Source organism: Perna viridis, chromosome 2 (genome assembly GCF_037379345.1).
Source record: "Perna viridis isolate PV_CMFRI_1.1 ecotype Kerala chromosome 2, ASM3737934v1, whole genome shotgun sequence".
In the NCBI taxonomy this organism is placed as follows: Eukaryota; Metazoa; Mollusca; class Bivalvia; order Mytilida; family Mytilidae; genus Perna; species Perna viridis.
In genome coordinates, this window is record NC_142446.1 from 40,812,892 (window position 1) to 40,833,593 (window position 20,702).

Genomic DNA, 20,702 nt, shown 5'->3' on the forward strand with positions numbered 1-20,702 from the left:
CGAAACTTTAATTTCTCACTAATTTTGCCACAAAAGATTTCTACATTGCACTCACTCAAGAATATTTCAAAAAGTTAACCTAAAAAATTTTAACTGTGCACCCTCTTTATCTAAAATCCTGCACCCGTCCTTGGCATTTACCCCAAAGAACTTGAAATGAAAGACACTACCGACATTATGAAATCTGTATGATATCAGAATATCTTGACCTGCTATCAGAAATCGATGAAAAAAATGACGACCAAACTATGCGACAAACGCGATGACTTCTCACTTTACTTTCATAGGTGGCAGCAGTCCTTTAGCACTTTTCATATCACAACTTATATATTATGTCAGAGACTATCGAATATTATACCGTGTTAATTTCTTACAAATAGGCTTCTTAAGAGGGACGTGTCTCTACAAGGTTAAAAAGTCAGAACGTCTTAAAGTTTTTCTTTCCTCTTTCGCCTACCTCAGAGAAGCAGAGGATGCTTACTCTACCTAGTCCATGTTCGCAGGAGTGGAGTCCATGTTGCGAATTTACTTTTGTTTTCTTGTACGTGTTATTTTGGTCATTTCGTGTTCTTTGTGGTGTATGACTGTCTTTATTCTTTTAATTACCACTCAAATCTGCTTACTCGAACACCTGTCTTCATAAACTTACGTTCAATTAATTTAACGTAAATTAGTCAATTAACAGACGATAATACATTTTGGTACATTGCTGCATGGCTTTCCTGCTCTGTTCAGTACAATACCTGTGTTTTATAAGAAATTTAATTATAATGCAATAATATACATAAATATCCAACTTTTGACCATTATATACCAATTCTTCATAATAAGTTTAGTTGTTTCACCTTTACGAAACACAACATTTTTTTCTTAACATTCACTATAAGACTCCATTTCTCTGTATAAATCGACAGTGTTTTAAAAACATATTGCAGATATTCTATATACAGTTCCAGACATCAACATTGTGTAGTTTGCATACATCAATAAAACTAGCGTTATGTCTGGAAATTCCAGAGGACAGCTTTTGATATAAACTCGAGTGTAAAATCATTAACATAAAGTGAAAATAAAACAGGTTGAGAACTTCACCTTGCATTACTCCCAAACTGTTACTGAAAAAAATTAGATTTAAAATTATTGAAGCGTATCCATGTTCTAACATTGTTATACATACACTTCAAAACAGTTAACAATTTTCTTCTTATACCTACTTTCGCTAACTTATACCATAAACATAGACGATCTATAGAATCGAACACCTTTTTGATAATCCACCAAACAACAATACAGTCTTTTACTACGCTCATAACCTTTGTATTCCTTTTTAGTCGAAACATGGTTTATCGATATGTTTACTCTATGAACCGTAGTATCTCTTCGAATTTGGCATTTTTTCCTGCTCAAAAACTTCTCCAGAAAAGTTATTTTAGCTGAGTCCATTTGCTTTTGAGAGGTGACATCAGTATTATCCAGTTTTTCCCTCAGTCTATCAGAATTTTTTAACAGAGCATTAAAAGCAGAATCATTGTCCCATTTAAAGATCTGAGATTCATTTCTCATTCTCATTATCAATACTTTGTATGGAATACCGTAGTTTACATTAAACTGGTGTGTAAATTAAGGCACATGATCACTTTACGGTAAATATGCTTGTAATAAATTTTGATACTAATTCGAAATTATTCGATTTAGTCAAGACATAGTCTGACACTCATACCTCTTGAACCAGTGTAAGTATATTTATTCACCATGCCATATAGATGGCGTCCATTCAGAATACGTAGGCCACTGCTTCAATATAATTACATGTAAATATTCTTACATACGTATACGTTGACAAGTTTGTCCCATAGTCGTTAAGTCTGGCTTTATTATGTCGGGTAGAGTCTCGTCAGCAACGTAAGTAAACAATCCATCTACCCTATTCATGACAACTATCTTTTCTTTAAACAAAATCATGCAGATTACCAGTTCTAGCGTTGCAAAATACAACACATCTCAACATTCACTTGAACATTTCTAATTCATAGAATTCATAGAATAAGTCAATATAATATGTCTGATAGAATGAGAAGTTCTGTGGCAGTGTGTAAATAGACCATTCCTCTGCCTGTAAGATCTTTGGATACTCTCAGCCATACAAACGTTTCATTTACAATGTCAATAACTTAAGCATACTTTGTATTATTTTCTCAACTATAAGATCACGTCTTATTTTTTTGTTTATTAGTTTGTTTTTGTTTTTGTTTTTTATTTTTGTTGTTGTTAAGGATAGGGGGCATTTCAAAACTTGAACTTTATTTTCTTCCAGGAGGCTATCAATCTATATAATACCTGCTATATAGGGGTACCAATTGTCATTTCATTAACGATAAATATGATATCACAAGAATGAAAAGGTACAAAATAAATTACTCAACGGGTAGATTTCATTTTTCAGAGCGCAATTATATGAAAATTTTCTTAGCTAGAATGAAACCAGTATAAAGGACCATAAAGCGTATCCAAGAAGAATAAAACGTTTTTCTTCACACACAAATGTAACTCATAAACATTGTTCTGAAGTACTCTTTGAAGGTTAATTGTTAAATATGCACATACATGCATCACGATTCGAGGTTTTTATTTTTCTTTGTTGTTGCTAAGGCGGATGTATTGTGGTATACCCTTGTCCCTCCTGTCAATATACGATAATACAAAACATCTTTGGGAATGTGATACTTGATACTATGTACATGCGTATGTCACTATGTGAAAAGAAACTCGTTTTTGCTTTTTTTTTTATTTTGTTCGTGTAAAATGTGAAATGAATGATCTTTAATGAAATGGTTTTTCAGTGGAGTTCGTGTTGCTCATTTGCTTTTGTTATTTTGTATGTATGATTTTAGTTACTTTATGTTCTTTGTTGTGCATATCTGTTTTCTATGTCTGGTCTTTGTCCTTGGATTGTATTCTCTTGATTACCACCATAACCTTGGCTTTCGTATAAAAAATATAGGAATCTAGGACAACGGAAAAAAAGGAGGGGCACATCAATTTCTTTTAAAATATCGGCTTAAATACCGGAAATATCAAAACAGGGTAGAAGGACAATTTAGTGACATCAGAATACCACGACATCACCGAATTGGGAAAACAGAAAATTCAGACAACCCACATACACGAGGTAGACAACAGAATAAAATATAATTACACGTTAAAACAACAATTAAGGCAACACACAACAGAGGTTAATCAAGGGGTTGTTCAGGGTGTTTAGCCCCACTTTTTGCACGAGAACTTTGCTAATTTTGACCCAGTTTTGGGAAGAAATGCTAGCCTGGAATTAGCCCTCTTTTTAAAAAATGTCTGGATCCGGACCCAATTCATAGAAACGTTTGAGTCCTCCCTGCACAAATAAATTAGTACATTTACAAAAGAGATACTGGAGTGACATCAGATGCGCCGGAAGGGTTGGACCACTACACCATAACCCCATGTATTTCTCTGATTATTTATATAAAACATATAAGGGAACACTGTAATTTTTTTACTATGACGTAAAAGTCAATGTCCCTTTGTAGTTGTTACGTCACAAATAAACCACTTGTTACAGGTTCAGTTCAGTGTGTAGCGGAGGCTTTTCTTGCGTTTAAAAATACAGAAAAAAGACCGGATATGAAACGTTATAAATGCACCAGGCAGCGTATAATCTAAATACAAAGTACTTAAAGATGTCATCAAAAGGCCTTCAACAAGTGTAAATATATCTTTGTAATATATGAAAGGCCCAAACAACAAACTGAAAAGAAATGGAATCCACGGTGTCAGAACGACGACATTTCTTCAATTAAAAAAAACTGCAAGTAAAATACAACACGAAGACGAATTAATGACCAACATCTCCTGACTGTGGACAGGTGCATGAAATCTGCGGTATTTCAGATTTAATCTGAAAATCCCAGTAATACGGTTTTTCAAGTTTTATCTTCTTACTGTCATTGAGTAATAGTTATTCAAAACTTTAAGTTTAAATAAAAGAAATCGAAGGTCTTAGATGGAATAGAATGGTGCACCATGAACGCAACTTTTCAGGTACACTCGGAATGTGTAAAAATGGAGTTCATGAGTCGGGGGGGCACTGAGGATCCCGTCAGTCCATAACAAAAAGAAATGTTACATAGAAGTCAGGGAGAATACAATCTGTTAAGTAAGTTAATTGTGGAAAAGACTCACCAACACAGTATGATACTTAACTCATAACAGTAAAACCAGACACTAAGATACAAGTAGAACATGAAAAAGAACACAAAACAAGATGGTAAAAATTGCGGCATTTAATTTTTTAGTTAGGTAACAGTTTTATTGTATTGATCCACCGTACTCCATTATATTGGTCATAATAATTACATGTATTGTAAAAGTAAACCAACAAAGGGTTTTTCAGTATCCTACAATAATTTTAGTTAGGATTCGGAAATAATTCTTTCTTGATTAGATCCTTGATAACGTAAGCCTTCTCTATTGATTGGTTGAATGATTGTTGGAGTTTAACGCCTAAGCAGAAATATTTCAGCTATATCCAGGCGATGAACATGAAATGGATGATAAAATGAACATGAAATGATGATGAAATGAAAAATGGGATGGGATTCAAGGATAAGGGGGTCGACAAACTTTGATTGCACTGCAAATAGGGAGAGGTGGGTAGGGTAGGGCAATATAGCCTCCTGTGGCGGAGCCCAATGGTTCCTACTCCGGAAGAATACCTCATAAGGGTTCTTTAATGTGCGAGGATCGTGGCATCTTTCCCAACACGTTGCACCACTGTGGTTTGCGGTTAGGTTTCTCGTATTATGGCATGACAACCCAAGCATGTATTATGTTAGGGGTACCCAATTCCACCACCTCCGGCGCACAATCCAGTTGCTCTGTGGGCAGAGCGCTCTATTCCCGGCCAGAGTTCTGAGCATTATTTAGTCGCCCTTTACGACAAGCTTAGCCTGCTGTGGGCCTATTCTTTTGACACCCGGACCCGCACGAGACCGCCTTCTCTAGAGGACATAACAATTACCCAAAGAAAAAGAAGAAAAGTGGATGAATGGTCGTTCATTACAAAGTTACCTTGCTACGACTTGATAATGTAGTTGGGAGATCAAAATTAACATGCAGTTAACTTCAGGGAAACAAACGATCGTAAGAAATGGGTTTGATGGGAGAATGAATGATGCCACCCTGTATCTCTATATCGTCGTTTAACAGAGATATGTTTAAAAAAATAAATTTTGTTGACCAAGAATTCTGCACTGCGGAAGATAATGAAAAATTATCTGCGGGAAACTTATCATATCATAAAAGTAGATTTGTTTTCTGTACAGATGATTTAAGATTTTTCCTGAAGGGTTTTTAGCATCAAGATACAACAATACTGCCTTTAAATTTTTCAGATTCCAGGAAACTATTGTAAGCAGGTAATTGAAACCCCCTTACGGTGAAAGATAGAGTTCCTGGAAATTATAATACTTTATCACCAACTTGTCAAAACTATAAACATTTAATTTTACAGTTAAGGAAGAGATATTAAACTACATGTATTGATTAATATAAACAATTTTCTGCATTATGTACTGTACATTCTCCGAGCTAAACTGTACTGAAGGTCCCTATCTGATTGAACACACGATCTGATGTGCGAAGTCAAGCTTTTATGGAGGGTAGCGTAATACAAATTTAATTTGAATTAGATCGTGAAGGTCTATATAAGCTATATACTTCAATAAAAAAAAAAGGTGCTTTGTGTTTTCTTTAAATTCGGAAGCAATCACTAATTAGGTTCTATGACGGGAGTTTTCAATGTCAAAACCAACAGAGTATTCATACTTCAGTTAAACTAATAGAAATGTGTCCATACTACGCGGATGCCCAGCCGCGACTAAAGTCAAATAAATAATGAACAGAAATAGATGAAACAACAAGCAAAAGTTCCACATGATACAATAAAACAAAATGAGATCTTAAGCCAAAGTTTTTTTCCCATTTTCTAAGTCATTTCCACAAAAGATTGCTAAAAAAAACAGGATTTAATTTGATCTGCGCTTACAGACGGTACAAATCCATCAAGGTCAAACTGCAAACAAAATATCAAATTATTCCTATGGCAGATTGCTAAGACTTTTCTCGACTAAAAATTTATTAAAAACTGATATAAAACAAATAAGTACTACGTGTATCTTTAAAAAAAAAGAGGCAGTAAAATTTGTTCTTAATTTTTACTTACAGCTTTCTACATTTCATTCAGGAAACAATAAGAATTTTCGGTAGTTTTTTCGAAAGCAACTAAGTTTTTGGCCATGCAATCGGGAAACATAATTGCGACCGGTCCACTTGTGTTTCCTTAGAAGAGCGTCTTTAAGGTCATAGGGTAAAAAGTAAAACTATACCGACTGCGCTGCCTTAGAAGTTCGAAATATTGAGTAACACATTTTTTGTTCATTTCATATTGTACAACTATAGACTTATCCAAAAAGGTGCTTCACAGGGCGCAGCTTGATACGACAACAGACGGTGAACCCTGACCAGTTTTGGCGTATGGACACAAGCTTGATACAGCTATGAATTTGGATTACAATCAAATGTTTGACACATGACAAGATATTGACCAGAAACAATGTGGGACTTTATTCCCAAAAGATACAACAAACAAAGCCTTCCCAATCTTCCTTCGATGGTATGGCACTTTGTGGTACAATACAAAAAAAAATCATTCATTCATCTTTACTCAATATCTTGCTTGAACATCAGGAAATCCCTAATTATTGGCTCTTAATATTAAAACGGTTCAAACCACCAACCCCGAAAATATGTCCCAGCCTTTACTAGTGTTGCCATCGGAACATCAGGATAATTCTTGTTTCTGGTCGCTTTTAGCATCTAATTCCTATATGGTTTATGTCACCACCCCAAAAAATCCATCCAAGTCATCATTTGTGGTACAGTTTCTACACCAGAAGTTCTACACACTTACATGCGTATATCTAAAATATTATCCGGAGATCTAAATAATGCTTAAATTGCTTCTAAATTGTTTCTAGCACTCTTTCAAATTCCACAAATCAATCCAATCCTTCCTTTATTGGTATGTGGATTTGTTTTACCGGTAGTTCTATGTACTTACAAATCCATGTTCAAGTTATTTTCCGGACATCAGGAAATGTTTGTTTCTGTCCGTTATTCCTATACGGTTCAAGTCACAATCCCCAAAATCAGTATTGGTATGACACATTGTAGTTCAATGCTAATACAGAAGTTATTGTCTGGACACCAAAATGTCTACATACGATAGACAATAACAGTATTCTACGACAGTAAACTGATTTGTAAATGAAAGTTATAATAGGACATGAAAATTAAAATGTATATAAGGGGCGGTTACACGCCGTGCCATTCGAGCACAGGACTGATGGTTTATTGTGAAAGAGCTTATTACAAGTTAAAATTACCACCATAGAACCAGATATAGAAGCAATTTGGTCATTTTTAACCTTTTTAACTTTTCGATAACTTCAGTACAGTTTCAGAAATCAAGGAACAACACATTGAAATGTTATTTCAGTTAATGCATCTTTTTTCATAAATATGCAAATAATCATGAAAACGAAAAAAAAAAGGCTAGACAATTGTAAAATATCTAGAATTTTTAAGCAATTTCGCCAAGCCGAGCGTCTGTATGAGAGACGTGGTTCCATTATTTTAAGATCAGATTGATGGTTTCTGAAAACAAAACATCATAAGAAAACTACGGATGAAAATTTATGAAGATTTTTATGCGTGCCAAGATGAAAGAGATTGCAGTGAATCAAAGTACTCGTGTACTGAATCAATTTATATCAGTCGTATGAATTTTTACGGCGCAAAAAATAATAGGGTAAAAGCAAAGAACGGGGATCAACTTGAAACGTATTTAGGCACTATATTATTGTAAGTGGTTAATATTAAACTTGTATTTGAATTCACCATAATTATTACGAAGCTCATCCAATTTACCAAAATTCACGTGGCATCGTCTGTCAAATCATTGAAATTTAAGCCACAATCGTTGAAATAAATTCTGTCCTTTGAAACATGTACCTCTCAACTACTTGTAGCTACATCTATTTATCAGTTGATGAGCTATATATCTCAAGTGCTACTAACTGTCGTATAGACACATACGTGTCACTTGAAAGCGCTTAGTTTCTGGACACCTAGTTCCAGAGACACGTACAATGACATGAACACCAAAGCATGTCGGTCTCATGCAAAGGAAGACTCAAAATTTTATATATGCACGATAAACTGGGTGATGCATCAAAATGGTTTCGGAGGTTGGGCTACCAATTTATATACTGATAAATTTAGTTTGAATTAACAACTATCTAATTAACACGAAAAATCCAGTCGTTATATTATAATGTCTCTTTGTATAATATATATATTTGCTGGGGTAGAGTATGTGAAAATTTATATAAATGACATTAGTAAGGTTTTAATTTACACCGATCCGTGTTTGTTTAACAAACAGTTTTACTATAAAAACAATGCAAACACATAGCATTGTTTGACACAAAAATCTGCAATCCTCATCTTTCGTAATAAAGTATTAGTTTAAGGCACATCCGCTCCACATCGTTTTCAATATGGTTATTCTTAGAACTGTCATTTCTTGTATGTTTGGATTTGTGTATTGTGCCGTAACCATTTATCGTAAATGTGTTTGGACGAATAAATATTTGTATTTGTATTTTTTATATTCTATTTCACTAGCAACCTATGTCAACTAAATATTACTTTCATTTTAATCTCAGTCCATACATTTTATTTCAAAATATTTACTATCATCCGTTTTTTTTTTTTTTTTTAGATCGGTCTCATTCTTGTTCGATCATAGCTTTCCACAAAGGTTAAAGACACCGTTTAAACATTAGGATTAGTAATATGACAATTTTAAGACAATTACTCTTCAGTCATAATATACCATGCATATTTTTTAATGCAGACAGATCTGCCAATTATAAACAATTACATCGTATCATTAAAACATTTTAATACCGGTATCTATTATTATTGATGGGACAATTGCTAAAATACAACTGTAAATGAAACACTTTATAGATCAAGTTTATCTTAGTAAAATGAATAACCTTTTCATTGAAATATTTTAAAGGTTAAAAAATCAAAATTAGCAATAAACTGTTGTCATTTTACTGGTAATAAAATGTTTTGCTGGACGCAACTTGATACAACCGCAGAGGTCAAACCATGAACATGGGACAAGTATGGACACATTATTCAAGCTTAACATAGCTCTGAATTTTGTCTGCCATTGAATATTTGACACAGGAAAATAAATTGATCAGAATTGCAGTGAACCCTTTTTGGTCCCTAATTCATAAACGAGCACAACCAACAAAATCAATCACAGCCGTCCTTTTTGGCAATGAAATTTGGTACAATTTCAAAGAGATCCAGTCACATTTACTAACATTATTGTCTGGACATTATGAAAATTCTTGTTTCTGGCAGTTTTTGGCCCTTATTTCCTAATGGTTCAAGTCCAATCTCCGCTTCCTTTTGTGGTATGACACCTTAATAGTGGTATAATCTCATAAAGATCTATTCACTTAATTGTCCATCTTTGGAAACCGACGGCCGATTCTGACGATGGTCAATAGTATCTGGATATGGAGTGTCTACGGACGACAGCATGATGATACCTTCAAAAGCAAAACGTCCATGTAGACCTATTTCTGCATTCAAAGTACCACAAATTTGAAAAGAAAAACACAACAACAACAAAAAAAAGAAAAAGAAAAAGAAAAAGAAAAAAAAAGAATAAAGAAAGGAAGCTTCCTTCCTTTCCAACACAAATTCTACAAAGGAAATCTATTTTAAATCCCTGGAAGCATTTCAAGTTATTGCAGGACATGAGGATGGACAGATACCTGTATACTTCAAAAGTTAACAACCTTTTTATGAGGTGTGTCCTCTTTTATAAATTATCTGCAGGGTATTTAAGTGTTTAATGCTCTTTACCATCACACCACCTCAAGGTTTTTGGGTCTTATAAATATTGTGAATGTAATATATAGACTTAATTACATTCCTGTAAACATGCATACATCACTAATTACTCAAAGTCAAAATGCTATAAACTTCAATATTAGAGTATATTCTGATTCATGAACTTTGAATTTCGTAATACAATTCCTAATAAGTATCAAATCATAGGAATGGAGGCACATTAAAAATCCATATATACCTTTTAATAAGTTTCTACATATTTGAACCTGCTTAGAACTAAACATATCTCCAAACATTTGGTATTTAGGCTATAAAAATTTTAGTTACAACATTTTTCCTTGCACAACAGGCTAGAGCTATCAATGTCAGGACCAGTGTCGCACTGTAGCTGTGATTTATGGTTCCTGAGGTAAATGGGACAAAAAAGAAGTGTAACAGATGGATATACAGAACTATGGACCATAATTCCCCTAAATATTAGAAGATTAAAATTTCCTGATTACATCCACAACAACATATGGTGTTCTTGGTAATACCAAGTTTTATGAAATTGTGTTGGGTAGTTTTAGAGAAGTTGCAATGACAAGCTGATACACGATGATTTTGGGTAAATTTGTAAGTTCAAAGGGGCAAAACTCTGTTAAGTACAAGAGATTCAAAATTTCCTAATAATATGCGCAAGCATATGGTGGTCTTGATACATACTAAGTTCAATGAAATTCTGTTGGATAGTTTATGACAAGCTGATACATGATGATTTACAATAAATGTCTAGTTCAAAGAGGCATAACGCCCATAAAAATTTGAGAATCAAAATTTCCTGATGATATGTGCAACAACATCTGATATTCTTGTTACATACCAAGTTTAATAAAATTCTGTAGGGTAGTTTCTGAGGAGTTGCAATGACAAGCTGATTCATGATGATTTATGATAAATTTCTAAGTTCAAAGGGGCATAATTCCCATAAAAATCAGAGAATCCAAATTTCCTGATAAAATGCATAACTACGTATGATATTTTTACTGAAAACCAAGTTATATGAAATTCTGTTGGGTAGTTTCATAGGAATTATATATAAGCTGATACATGATGATTTTTTGTAAATTTCTAATTTCAAAAGGCCATAACTCCCATTAAAATCAGAGAATCAAAATTTCCCGATAATATGCACAAATACATATGATGTTCCTTCTACATACCAAGCTTCAGAAATTTCTGTGGAGTAGTTTTAGGATTTGTGATAAGTTGATATCTCATTGTCTTACAGACAGATGGACAGACGAACCTAACTTCTAGACCTACTTCCACCTTTGGTGACACGGGTAAAAATAAGTTCTACAATTGGGAACATGATTTTTTATTTTACCTAAAGTAGCCTCAACCTTATTATTGCTGCAATACTTTAATAAAGAGAAACACTCACTGACTTATAATAAATATTTTATGTCTTATAAAGTATAACATATAAAAATATGACAGATCCAACCTTACAAAGATCACCAAATATTAATCAATTAGTAAATCAATAATAAAACAATTGTAAAGCTGTATGGAATTCATGAAATTTGTGTTTTTTTACCTCCATATACTGAATAGCAGGGAAGACTTGTAATAATTAAATTCTCCTAACTCCTAATATCTAATAGACAGTTTTGCTGGTGCATGTACCAAATTCTCTCAACCAAACAATACCTGAAGTTTTGTTCCCAATGAACTAACAAAATGTTCTAAAAATGGAAAACATTTTACAACAATAACAAAACTATGATAAAGATAAACTGAAAGCAAATGACATATTTATCAAATATGTGAAATACTCCATCAAAAGATTATCGATTAAAATTTCACAGAGTAGTATTCAACTACAATAATCTTCCTGCTAAGCAGTATATGTTGCAGTAGACAGTGTTCAGCAAGATACAGCAACTGTTTTGTTTTGCATAAATCACAACCAATATATATATATATCCCTTGTTCACAACCAAGCAGCTACTATTTCTACAAAACCCTGTGTCAAACTGTCCACCTATCTTCCAGTGGTTAGTATCTTTACAAATTCTGCAATAATAATAAAGAAAATTTTAAAAAAAGGCTTTATAGCTAGAAAAAAAGTGCTTTTGATTTAAATTATATTTTTATAAAAATTTTGGTTAAGGTGATTTTACTTCTGAAATGTAGAAGAAAATCCTGCATCAGATACACGAGTATTTCATTAAGTAAGTTCTGATTATATACCAATATAACAAAAGGTAGACCTACCAATTGTTCCATTCAGTCACTGCATGTAGGATCTAACAACACTCCATTCAACTTTTTATTCTGAAGACCTTTCTCATCAGCCAATCAGATTTCATCTTTCATGATTTTGATAGCATTACTCAAAGGGAAAACCCTGAGGATTCTGAAAAAGGTCTTCTGAACAGAATGTAGAATCGAGTGTTGTTAGATCCTACATGCAGTGACTAAATGGAACAGTTGATGGATCAAATTTTAATTAGATTAATCATATACACAGTCATTATTTTTTGCAATAATGAAAAATAGTTCTTATTGGTTAAAAAGATTGGTGCTACATGAATTGCTACCTCTTAAAAGTTATGAACAAATGATTGACTGGGTGAACACCTTTTTTTGTCAACTGTTTTTAATTGGCAATATTGTTGATGTCAAGACCAGTGCATGTAGAAATGATTGACTTAAAACTTTAATCCAATATGATCTCCCAAAAATTTTGTTTGTGCAAGACTAAATGTATATCTAATGAGCTGTTAAGATTTTTTTTGTATTTTCACCAGAAATAAAAACAATCTGGTTACATGTCTTGTGTATTATTACTGATTCCTGATTTGTTTTTCCACCTGGAGGAAAAAGCAAAATATTTATCAACAGAACTCAATAAGAAGACATAGTCTTTTCACATATACTTGTATACTTGCCATCATAATTAACTTGTCCATCACCAGTAATGTCAGCTTCTCGTATCATTTCATCTACTTCTTCATCTGTTAATCGTTCTCCAAGATTTGTTAAAACATGTCGAAGCTCTGATGCACTAACGTAACCATTGCCATCCTTGTCAAAAATTCGGAAGCAATCTCTAATTGTGTCTTCTTTTTCAGGGGGTGGAGCTCTTCTTGAAATAATACTTTGGGTCTCATTGAAATCAAATAACTTGTTGCCTGTAAATTAGATTTTTTTGTGAGTTAAAACAAATAAAATGCAATTAAACCATTTTTGTAGTACTTTTTTTGCATATCAAGAGTCGAAAAAAAAAAAAAAAGCCTGACCCCCCTCCTCACCTAAAACTGGTAACCTTTTGGCATAACAGGTTTGAAATTCAAGAAAGTTAAAATATCTTCACAGCAATAGTACGTAAAATTTGAGCTGCACTGGTTACATTTTTCAGTGAATTTACTATCCTGCAAAGGCAGAGCAGTTTTGTCTAACTGAAGCACTTAAATAATACATTTTTGTTAGAGAGTAGCTTGTACAACTTTGTAAACATTTCTGTTTTACTAGTAAATCAGTTAAAGTTTGGTAATTAATGTGAATAAGACAATGTTCTAAGATATCCAATCATGTGCAAGTATGAAAACTTAAGAGTTGTAGCCACTTATTATTTTGTGCAGTGGTATTTACGTAGTAGGGATATAAAAATTCTTCTCCATCACAATCCGATACACATCACACAATTTTTGCTGATGTTCCTAGTTGTATAAGAATATTCACAGATAGGTCACATTTATGTTATTTGAATTAAATTTTAACGAATTATAAATAAAAATGACACAATGTCACACCTGTAGGTAATCACTAGCCTTTATCCCTAACAGTTTATGATAATCTTAAATGTTTTCCACACTGCAAATTTAGCTGTTTTTTTTTGCTGTCAGTACTTGTTTTTTTACTTCCAGTTTAGGTAAATGAGGAATCTGACCGCAATTGCACCGATGGATTGTTAACCCCTAACAAGATGTTGAACGCTCTGTCATGCTGAGAATATCCCACTCAACTATTTCAGTCGAAGCTGGGAAAGAAAGAAACAGTACAAGTCATCATGCAAAAGCAATAAACCAAATATCTAAGCATTCCCTATTATATACTAAATTGGAAAATCTGTTACAAAAATTTCCATTATGTACCACTTGAAAATTACTTACTCAACCAGTAAACAGAAAGTAGATGAGTGAGGAACCTGAAAAGGGGATACGCAGTACAAGTCATCATCCAAACACAATAAACCAAATATCTAAGCATTCCCTATTACATACAAAGCTGAGAAATATGTTATGAAAAGTGTAATGAATGGACAGACTGACCAACAAACAAGGTGATTGCAATAAAGCCTACACTCAAATGAGTAGGGGTATAAAAATATAGTCTAAACAAAGGCACAGTTTTTTTAGTTTTACCATGTGCTCCAGCTTCCTGGGCAATACTTTGTAGATCTGACTGGGTTGGACTGAAGCCAATTGACCTCATGATTGTAGCAAGTTCATTCATATTAACTTTCTTGTCATTGTCCTTGTCAAATATAATAAATGCTTCTTTCAGCTCTGAAAATAAGAAGAAAAATTAGTAGATATAGAAAAACAGTTCTGGATATGCTAGACTGCTGAACCATCAAAAAAAGGCCAAATTTGAGTTTACACATTTAGTATATGTTTCCAGTTCCTTGATTCTTAGCATCTACTTTTTATGCCAACACTTAACACTTTATCCTGAGTTCTCCCCAGGCCATTATGGCACTGTTCATTGCATTGCTATAATGTTTAGGACTCTGCTATTAGAAATTAATTTAAGCTACTGAAGAATGCAGTATAGCTAGACCCATTGTTTTGCAAGATCCTTTAATCTTAGTTTCCGCTATATAGATGATGTATTATCATTAAACAATCCTAGTTTCTGGGATTTGATACACTGTATCTACCTCAAAGAACTTGAGATAAAGGATACTACAAACAATCTGAAGTCAGCCTCATATCTTGACCTACAATAAGAGATCTTTGGTAAAGGAAAACTATTGACCAAACTATACTACAAACGTGATCACTTTTCATTCAGTATTATCAACTTTCCTTTCATCTGTGGCAACATCCCTTCAGCACCTGCATATGGAGTTTTCATATTACAACTCATACGTTATGCCAGAGCTTGCCGTAACTACCAAGACTTTTTTGTATCACACTAGACTTCTTACAATTAGGCTTCTGGGTTATATTGCTACCACATTAAAGTCATCATTACAGAAGTTCTGTGGTCGTTATCATGAACTCATGGATCCTTACAGTGTATCAATCTGCACAATGAAAACTGATTTGTTCAGCATGTCATTTTTCCTTTCCTCTCTTGTCTATCCTGAACTTGACTTTTTAAGAGCGACTCAGCGGGTGTTTCTAGAAAAGCAGAGGACACTTACCCTACTACTGCACCTGCTTCATGCTCCCAGTTTTAAGTGGAGTCCTATTTGCTCATTTACTTTTGTTTCTTTGAATGTATTATTTTAGTTATTTTATGTTCTTGGTTGTATTTGTCTGTTTTCCGTGTCTGGTCTTCGTCCCCAGATTATATCCTTTTGATTTCTGCTAGAATCTTGGTTCCTTGATTACTCTTATGCACTCTACTATAATCTTGAAGAAAGGCTTAAAGAGCTGTGTTATAAAAATAAGTACTGTGTAATTTCAAATTTATGGGGAGAACATAGTAAAATGTCAATTCTAATTTGATGTGCTTCAAAGCGCTTTAGACCACAGCCATGGTAAAAAAAGTGATAAACACATGACCAACATCTTGTGCAACACATAGGCTGCGTCTACAATATATTAAAAAATAAGAAGAAACTAGACATATTAGAATCAAAATAAATCACAGAAACTCCATTTTATCATTGTTTTACCACCGACTGGCTTTTATGTTCTTATTAAACCCAGTGCTATCGCTCAGGGTAAAACAATGTGACATGAATGGCCAGCCAGTGATAAAATGAAATTACAGTGACTTACTTAAGTCAAATTACCACTTTTTTATCAGTAATCAGATTTTCAGTGCCTTACTGATACATTTTTTGTGCGGATGTCAATCCAATATCAGCCCAGAGCTGATAACTGGTTATTAGTTGATGTCTATGGCAATATTGTTGTCAATGGTAATGTTGTTGGTTAAGACAGTGTCATTAATATTCTGATAATAAATCAAATAATTTGTTTATTAATAAAATAATTACAATCAAATATGACTTGAAATAGTCATCAAAAGTTATGATTCAAATATGTGATAAAACTATTATGACATCTTTCCATTTTGCCCCTTGCATCATCTCTAGACCAATATCAGTAATCAAACTTCTTGGTTCTTGGGCTTGATTTGGAAGTATTGTGTTGATACATGGGCGGAATTGAAAAATACAATATAATAATCTTTAAATATAGGGTAGTATATAAATGTAACATTGTCATGGTAGATTACTTTCATCGATATTCAATTAGAACTCTCCATTGCTCCCCTTGTTATTGACATGCTCCATGCTCACATGCAAAATATCAACAGGGAGCAAGTGAGAGATCTAATTTTGATTAGATTGATGGATATTGAGAGATGGTCACAAATATCTGAGTGCTTGTTCTTGGCATTCTTATAGTTTTAAAAAAAATCACTTTTTAAGTAATGAATAGAAGACTACACAAAAATCCAGTAGAGATAGAGACATACCATGACTGATCACTGGCATGGTGTTGTACCATTTTTAGAGTGGCAATAAACATTTTTTTAGTTTTTAAAGATATTTTTATACTTAATTCTGCATTTAATGTAATAAGAGTTAACCACTCACAATACATAAAAAAGTAAGGAAAAATCTCTTATAGAAAAATAATTATTGGGAACCACTCTAAAAGTGGTACACCACTATATCGATGTTTAGACAAGGTATGTCTCTTTCTGTACTGTAAAAATAGCCTTATCAACTCCTATACATTTTCCAGATTTCTTGAGTGTGGAATTGTTATTATTGTCAGAGTATTAAGACACATTTAGCAAAATTAAATAAAATGCAACAGGCAGCAACTTAGAAGGAGGGCCTAAAAAATAAGCATAACTAATATTGATGCACAGATTGAGTCTGTCCTTAATCAGCTGATCAAGCAGACCTGTGGTGTAACCAGAACCATTAAATGTATAAAATATGTAGTCCTTGATGGCATAGTGAAACAAAATAGTATATATACAAACCCTCTAACTGCTGTTGTGATAATTTGGACTGAAAATAAAGAAGAAACAATTTAAAAAATATCACATTTAATTGTGTCCCCATCACCCATACTATTCAAATTTAAACTGAAATTTTGTGCACATGGTTTATACATGTTCTTGAAAAAAGTTCTCAGTAGATATTTTGTGAAAAACTTTATCATTTATATTTTGTAGATACATATGTAATGGTATTATTATAGATAGAAAAAAATATTAATTGTTTTAAAAGTTGTTTATTTGGGATCGAATTTTTCCAACTCATTTGTATATAAAATTACTTTAAAAGAAAGATTTACTGAAAGTATTCTTATCAAATTCAATTTTTGGAAATCAAAAATCTTTGATTTATGCCCCTGTAACTGATTTAAGACAGTGCTGTAAGCTTGGCAATCATACTTTTAAGTAATGATGGTGAAGGTATATGTAAACAGATATACTATTCTCTAATTGGTAGTACATATGTACACATAAATATGTACAAAATGTACATATAGTGGCAAGGGTTTGAATGTAAATATGTAACAAATTTTGTTGAGCCACTAGAGGTCATCATGCTGAATTTACAAAAGCCAGTTGATTTGGATCTCAAGATGTGTTAAGAATAGTTATAGGAACTTTGTATGAGGTGTTATTAACTACATGTATTAACAGGCCTGTTTTGTCTAATTTGTCCATGCAGTGAGTCTCACATGAGACTTAACAAATTGAAACAAAATTTCAGGAAGTTTTCAACCTCATGCTCAAGGCCTAAAAATGTTAACAGGCTTGTATTATTGACTACTGATAATTTATTGACATCATTATCTTGTTAAAAATAGCTATAAGTAATTTTGTATGGTGTGTATTAACTGCATGTATTAACAGCCCTGAAGTAACCGCTTGGTCAAGCCTTTAACAAATTGAAACAAAACTCCAGTAAGTTTTCAACCTCATACTTAAAGCTACATGTATATAAAAACTTGACAGGCTTGTATTATTGACTTTTGATAATTAAACAACACCATTAACTTCAAAAAGGGCTCAGCTAGGCACAAATAACCTTTTTAAAATTTAGTTCTATATTATCACATACTGGTAATATGCCTTACATATTGGATCTATTTTGTAAAATTTTTATTTGATATTCTCATTTTGGTGTTCAGCAGAAGACTTAAGTAGCAGTCTTTGAAAGAATCATGCAAATTCTGTAAAATGTGATACACCCTAGAAAGGGCTACACATTTTTACATTCAGTTGCTTTGTAAGTCTATATGATGAAATGTATAATTATTCATTGCAATCCCACAGTTTCTATTGTATTTAAATGTCCTTTACAGAATTATCTCCCATAATTTTAAATTCTACAGTGCATTTTATACAATTTTTACCTCTTATGAACAAAGGTTCTGTGAAAAGCTACATGTAATCATCTGTCTACTTAAGCATTTTAAATAAAATATCAAAAATAAAAATATGTAGGCTTTCCAACCAAGTATCACATTTTGCATGATTCTTAGCTTTACTGCTACTTCCCCGTGCAGGTCCAGGTATTAAAAGAATAGGCCTGCAGCAGCGCTAAGCTTGTTGTAAAAGGCGACTAAATAGTGCTCAGAAACCTAGCCGGGGGGCTAGACGCTCTGCCCACAGAGCAACTGGGATGTGTGCCCCAGGTGGTGGAATGGGGTACCCCTGGCGTGTTAAATGCTGGGGTTGTCAGGCTATAATGCGGAAAACCTGACCGCAAACCATAGTGGTGCACCGTGTTGGGAAAGATGCCACGTTCCTTGCACATTAAAGAACCCTGTTGTGGTATTTGATGGTAGGAACCTTTGCACTCCGCCACAGGACGATAAACTGCCCGACCTTACCCATCCCTCCCTTTTTCTAGTGGCAATCAAAATTTGTCGACCCTATCATCCATGTGTCCCATCCCTTTTTTTCATTTCATGTTCATTTTATCATCCATTTCATGTTCATTGTCTGAATATAGCTAAAATATTGCTGCTTGGACGTTAAACTCCATCAATCAATCAATTTACTGCTACTTAAAACCAATAAAAATATCTGATGAAAACATTGATAGGTAAATTAACTGGTTTTAATGTAAAGTAGATAAATTAAACTTGTGTGAAAAAGCGATGTTAATATTAAATGGTCATGAACATCAATAAAAAAATATGTAAATTTGATGTACCCTTGAAAAAGAGTACCTTAAAAGGTAATTACATGTAGTTTGACATTTACTGCAATAATGATGCCAAACTTTTCATTTAATCACTATGAATTAACTAATATTTGGGGTTTTTAAGTAGTTGTAATACAAAATTCAAAACTAAAATACAATGATTTTCTCAAAAGCCTGAAAGAAACAAATTATATCAGCTTCGTTATATAGAGATAGGACCTCTGAAGAATCACAGCGTGAAATATATACTACTGTGTGAAGCTCCACTCACAGGAGTTACATGCAACTTCACTATAGTGTGGTGAAGATTTTTATTTTTGTTTATTATATCATCAACGGCTTTAGATACCTACCATGTTCTCAATAATAACAATAAACAAACAAAAACTGGTTGTGCTTAAGTTTGTTTCCCCAGGTGTGTCTCAATTTCCGGTTTCTCGCAAAACAGGTAAATTTTATATGTTAAATTAAATTTCATTGGTCAGAAGCGATATCTAATCGATTACGTGTTTTAAAGGTATTTCGACAAGTAGTACCTTAGCGAAATGATTATTTTGTGATTTATTATTTTTTAAGGGGTTAAACAGTTGATTATACGAACCTTTTTAATTGTAACATTGTGGTAATTTCTTTACTCCTACAATGTAAGCGGTTGGAAATCCGTTCCTCCATCCGCACCACAAGTACTGAGGTTGGACAGTGGCGGATTCAGAGTTTTAGGTAAGGGGGGGGGGCCTAAAAATTTCTTAACATATTCACCGGTGAGGATCAAGAAATCATACTAAATAACTAATTTGCTGGATTACTATTGAATCGCACTTCTTTCTGAGCGTTTTTCATGATTTAACACACACAATGTGTCAACAATTTTTAAAAATTGCAATTTTCAATTTTCTAAGGGGTTCAGCACCCCCCGGTATCTGCTACTGCAAAGGCCTAATGATGTAGATTGTCGATGAATTCTATTGTAGTTTCGAGGTTGTATTTTTATGTACACTCCTTGGATGGGACTGATAATCTATGTACACATAAGTCTATGATGGAAAACGAACGGATATAGTGAAACACAGGAAATGCACCAGCGTATAACCTGAATCCAAAATAGTATTCAGGGATAACTAAAAGGTTTCAACAAGTTTTTTAAGTAAGCTCTGAAAGACCCAAAATCCACGGTGACAGAATGACGGTAAACTAAAAAGTAATAAAACCCACGGTGACAGAATGACGACAAACTAAAAAGTAATAA

General features: G+C 33.3%; 1 protein-coding gene across 2 annotated transcripts; it reads right to left on the minus strand.

Moving 5' to 3' along the window:
- Positions 1-11,467: 11,467 nt before the first annotated feature.
- LOC148625063 (neo-calmodulin-like) lies at positions 11,468-19,925 on the minus strand. 2 transcript variants are annotated; one of them, XM_088568302.1, is made up of 5 exons: positions 19,810-19,925; positions 17,272-17,299; positions 14,457-14,600; positions 12,981-13,223; positions 11,468-12,102 (listed from the first exon to the last, which is right to left on the minus strand). In XM_088568302.1, the coding sequence occupies exons 1-5, from the start codon at positions 19,810-19,812 to the stop codon at positions 12,071-12,073; spliced, it is 450 nt and encodes a 149-aa protein (XP_088424428.1). In that variant the 5' UTR covers positions 19,813-19,925; the 3' UTR covers positions 11,468-12,070. The 2 variants fall into 2 exon arrangements, with proteins under 2 accessions (XP_088424428.1, XP_088424427.1); XM_088568301.1 differs by lacking the exon at positions 11,468-12,102 and having other exon boundaries at positions 12,922-13,223.
- Positions 19,926-20,702: the final 777 nt, after the last annotated feature.

Bases quoted from the DNA above. Each gene is read 5' to 3' on its own strand.
- LOC148625063 (XM_088568301.1), bottom strand. The intron at 14,601-17,271 runs GTTTGTATATAT...TCTTATTTTCAG, and splicing joins ATCACAACAGCAGTTAGAGG to AGCTGAAAGAAGCATTTATT. The intron at 13,224-14,456 runs GTAAAACTAAAA...TCTAATTTACAG, and splicing joins CCAGGAAGCTGGAGCACATG to GCAACAAGTTATTTGATTTC.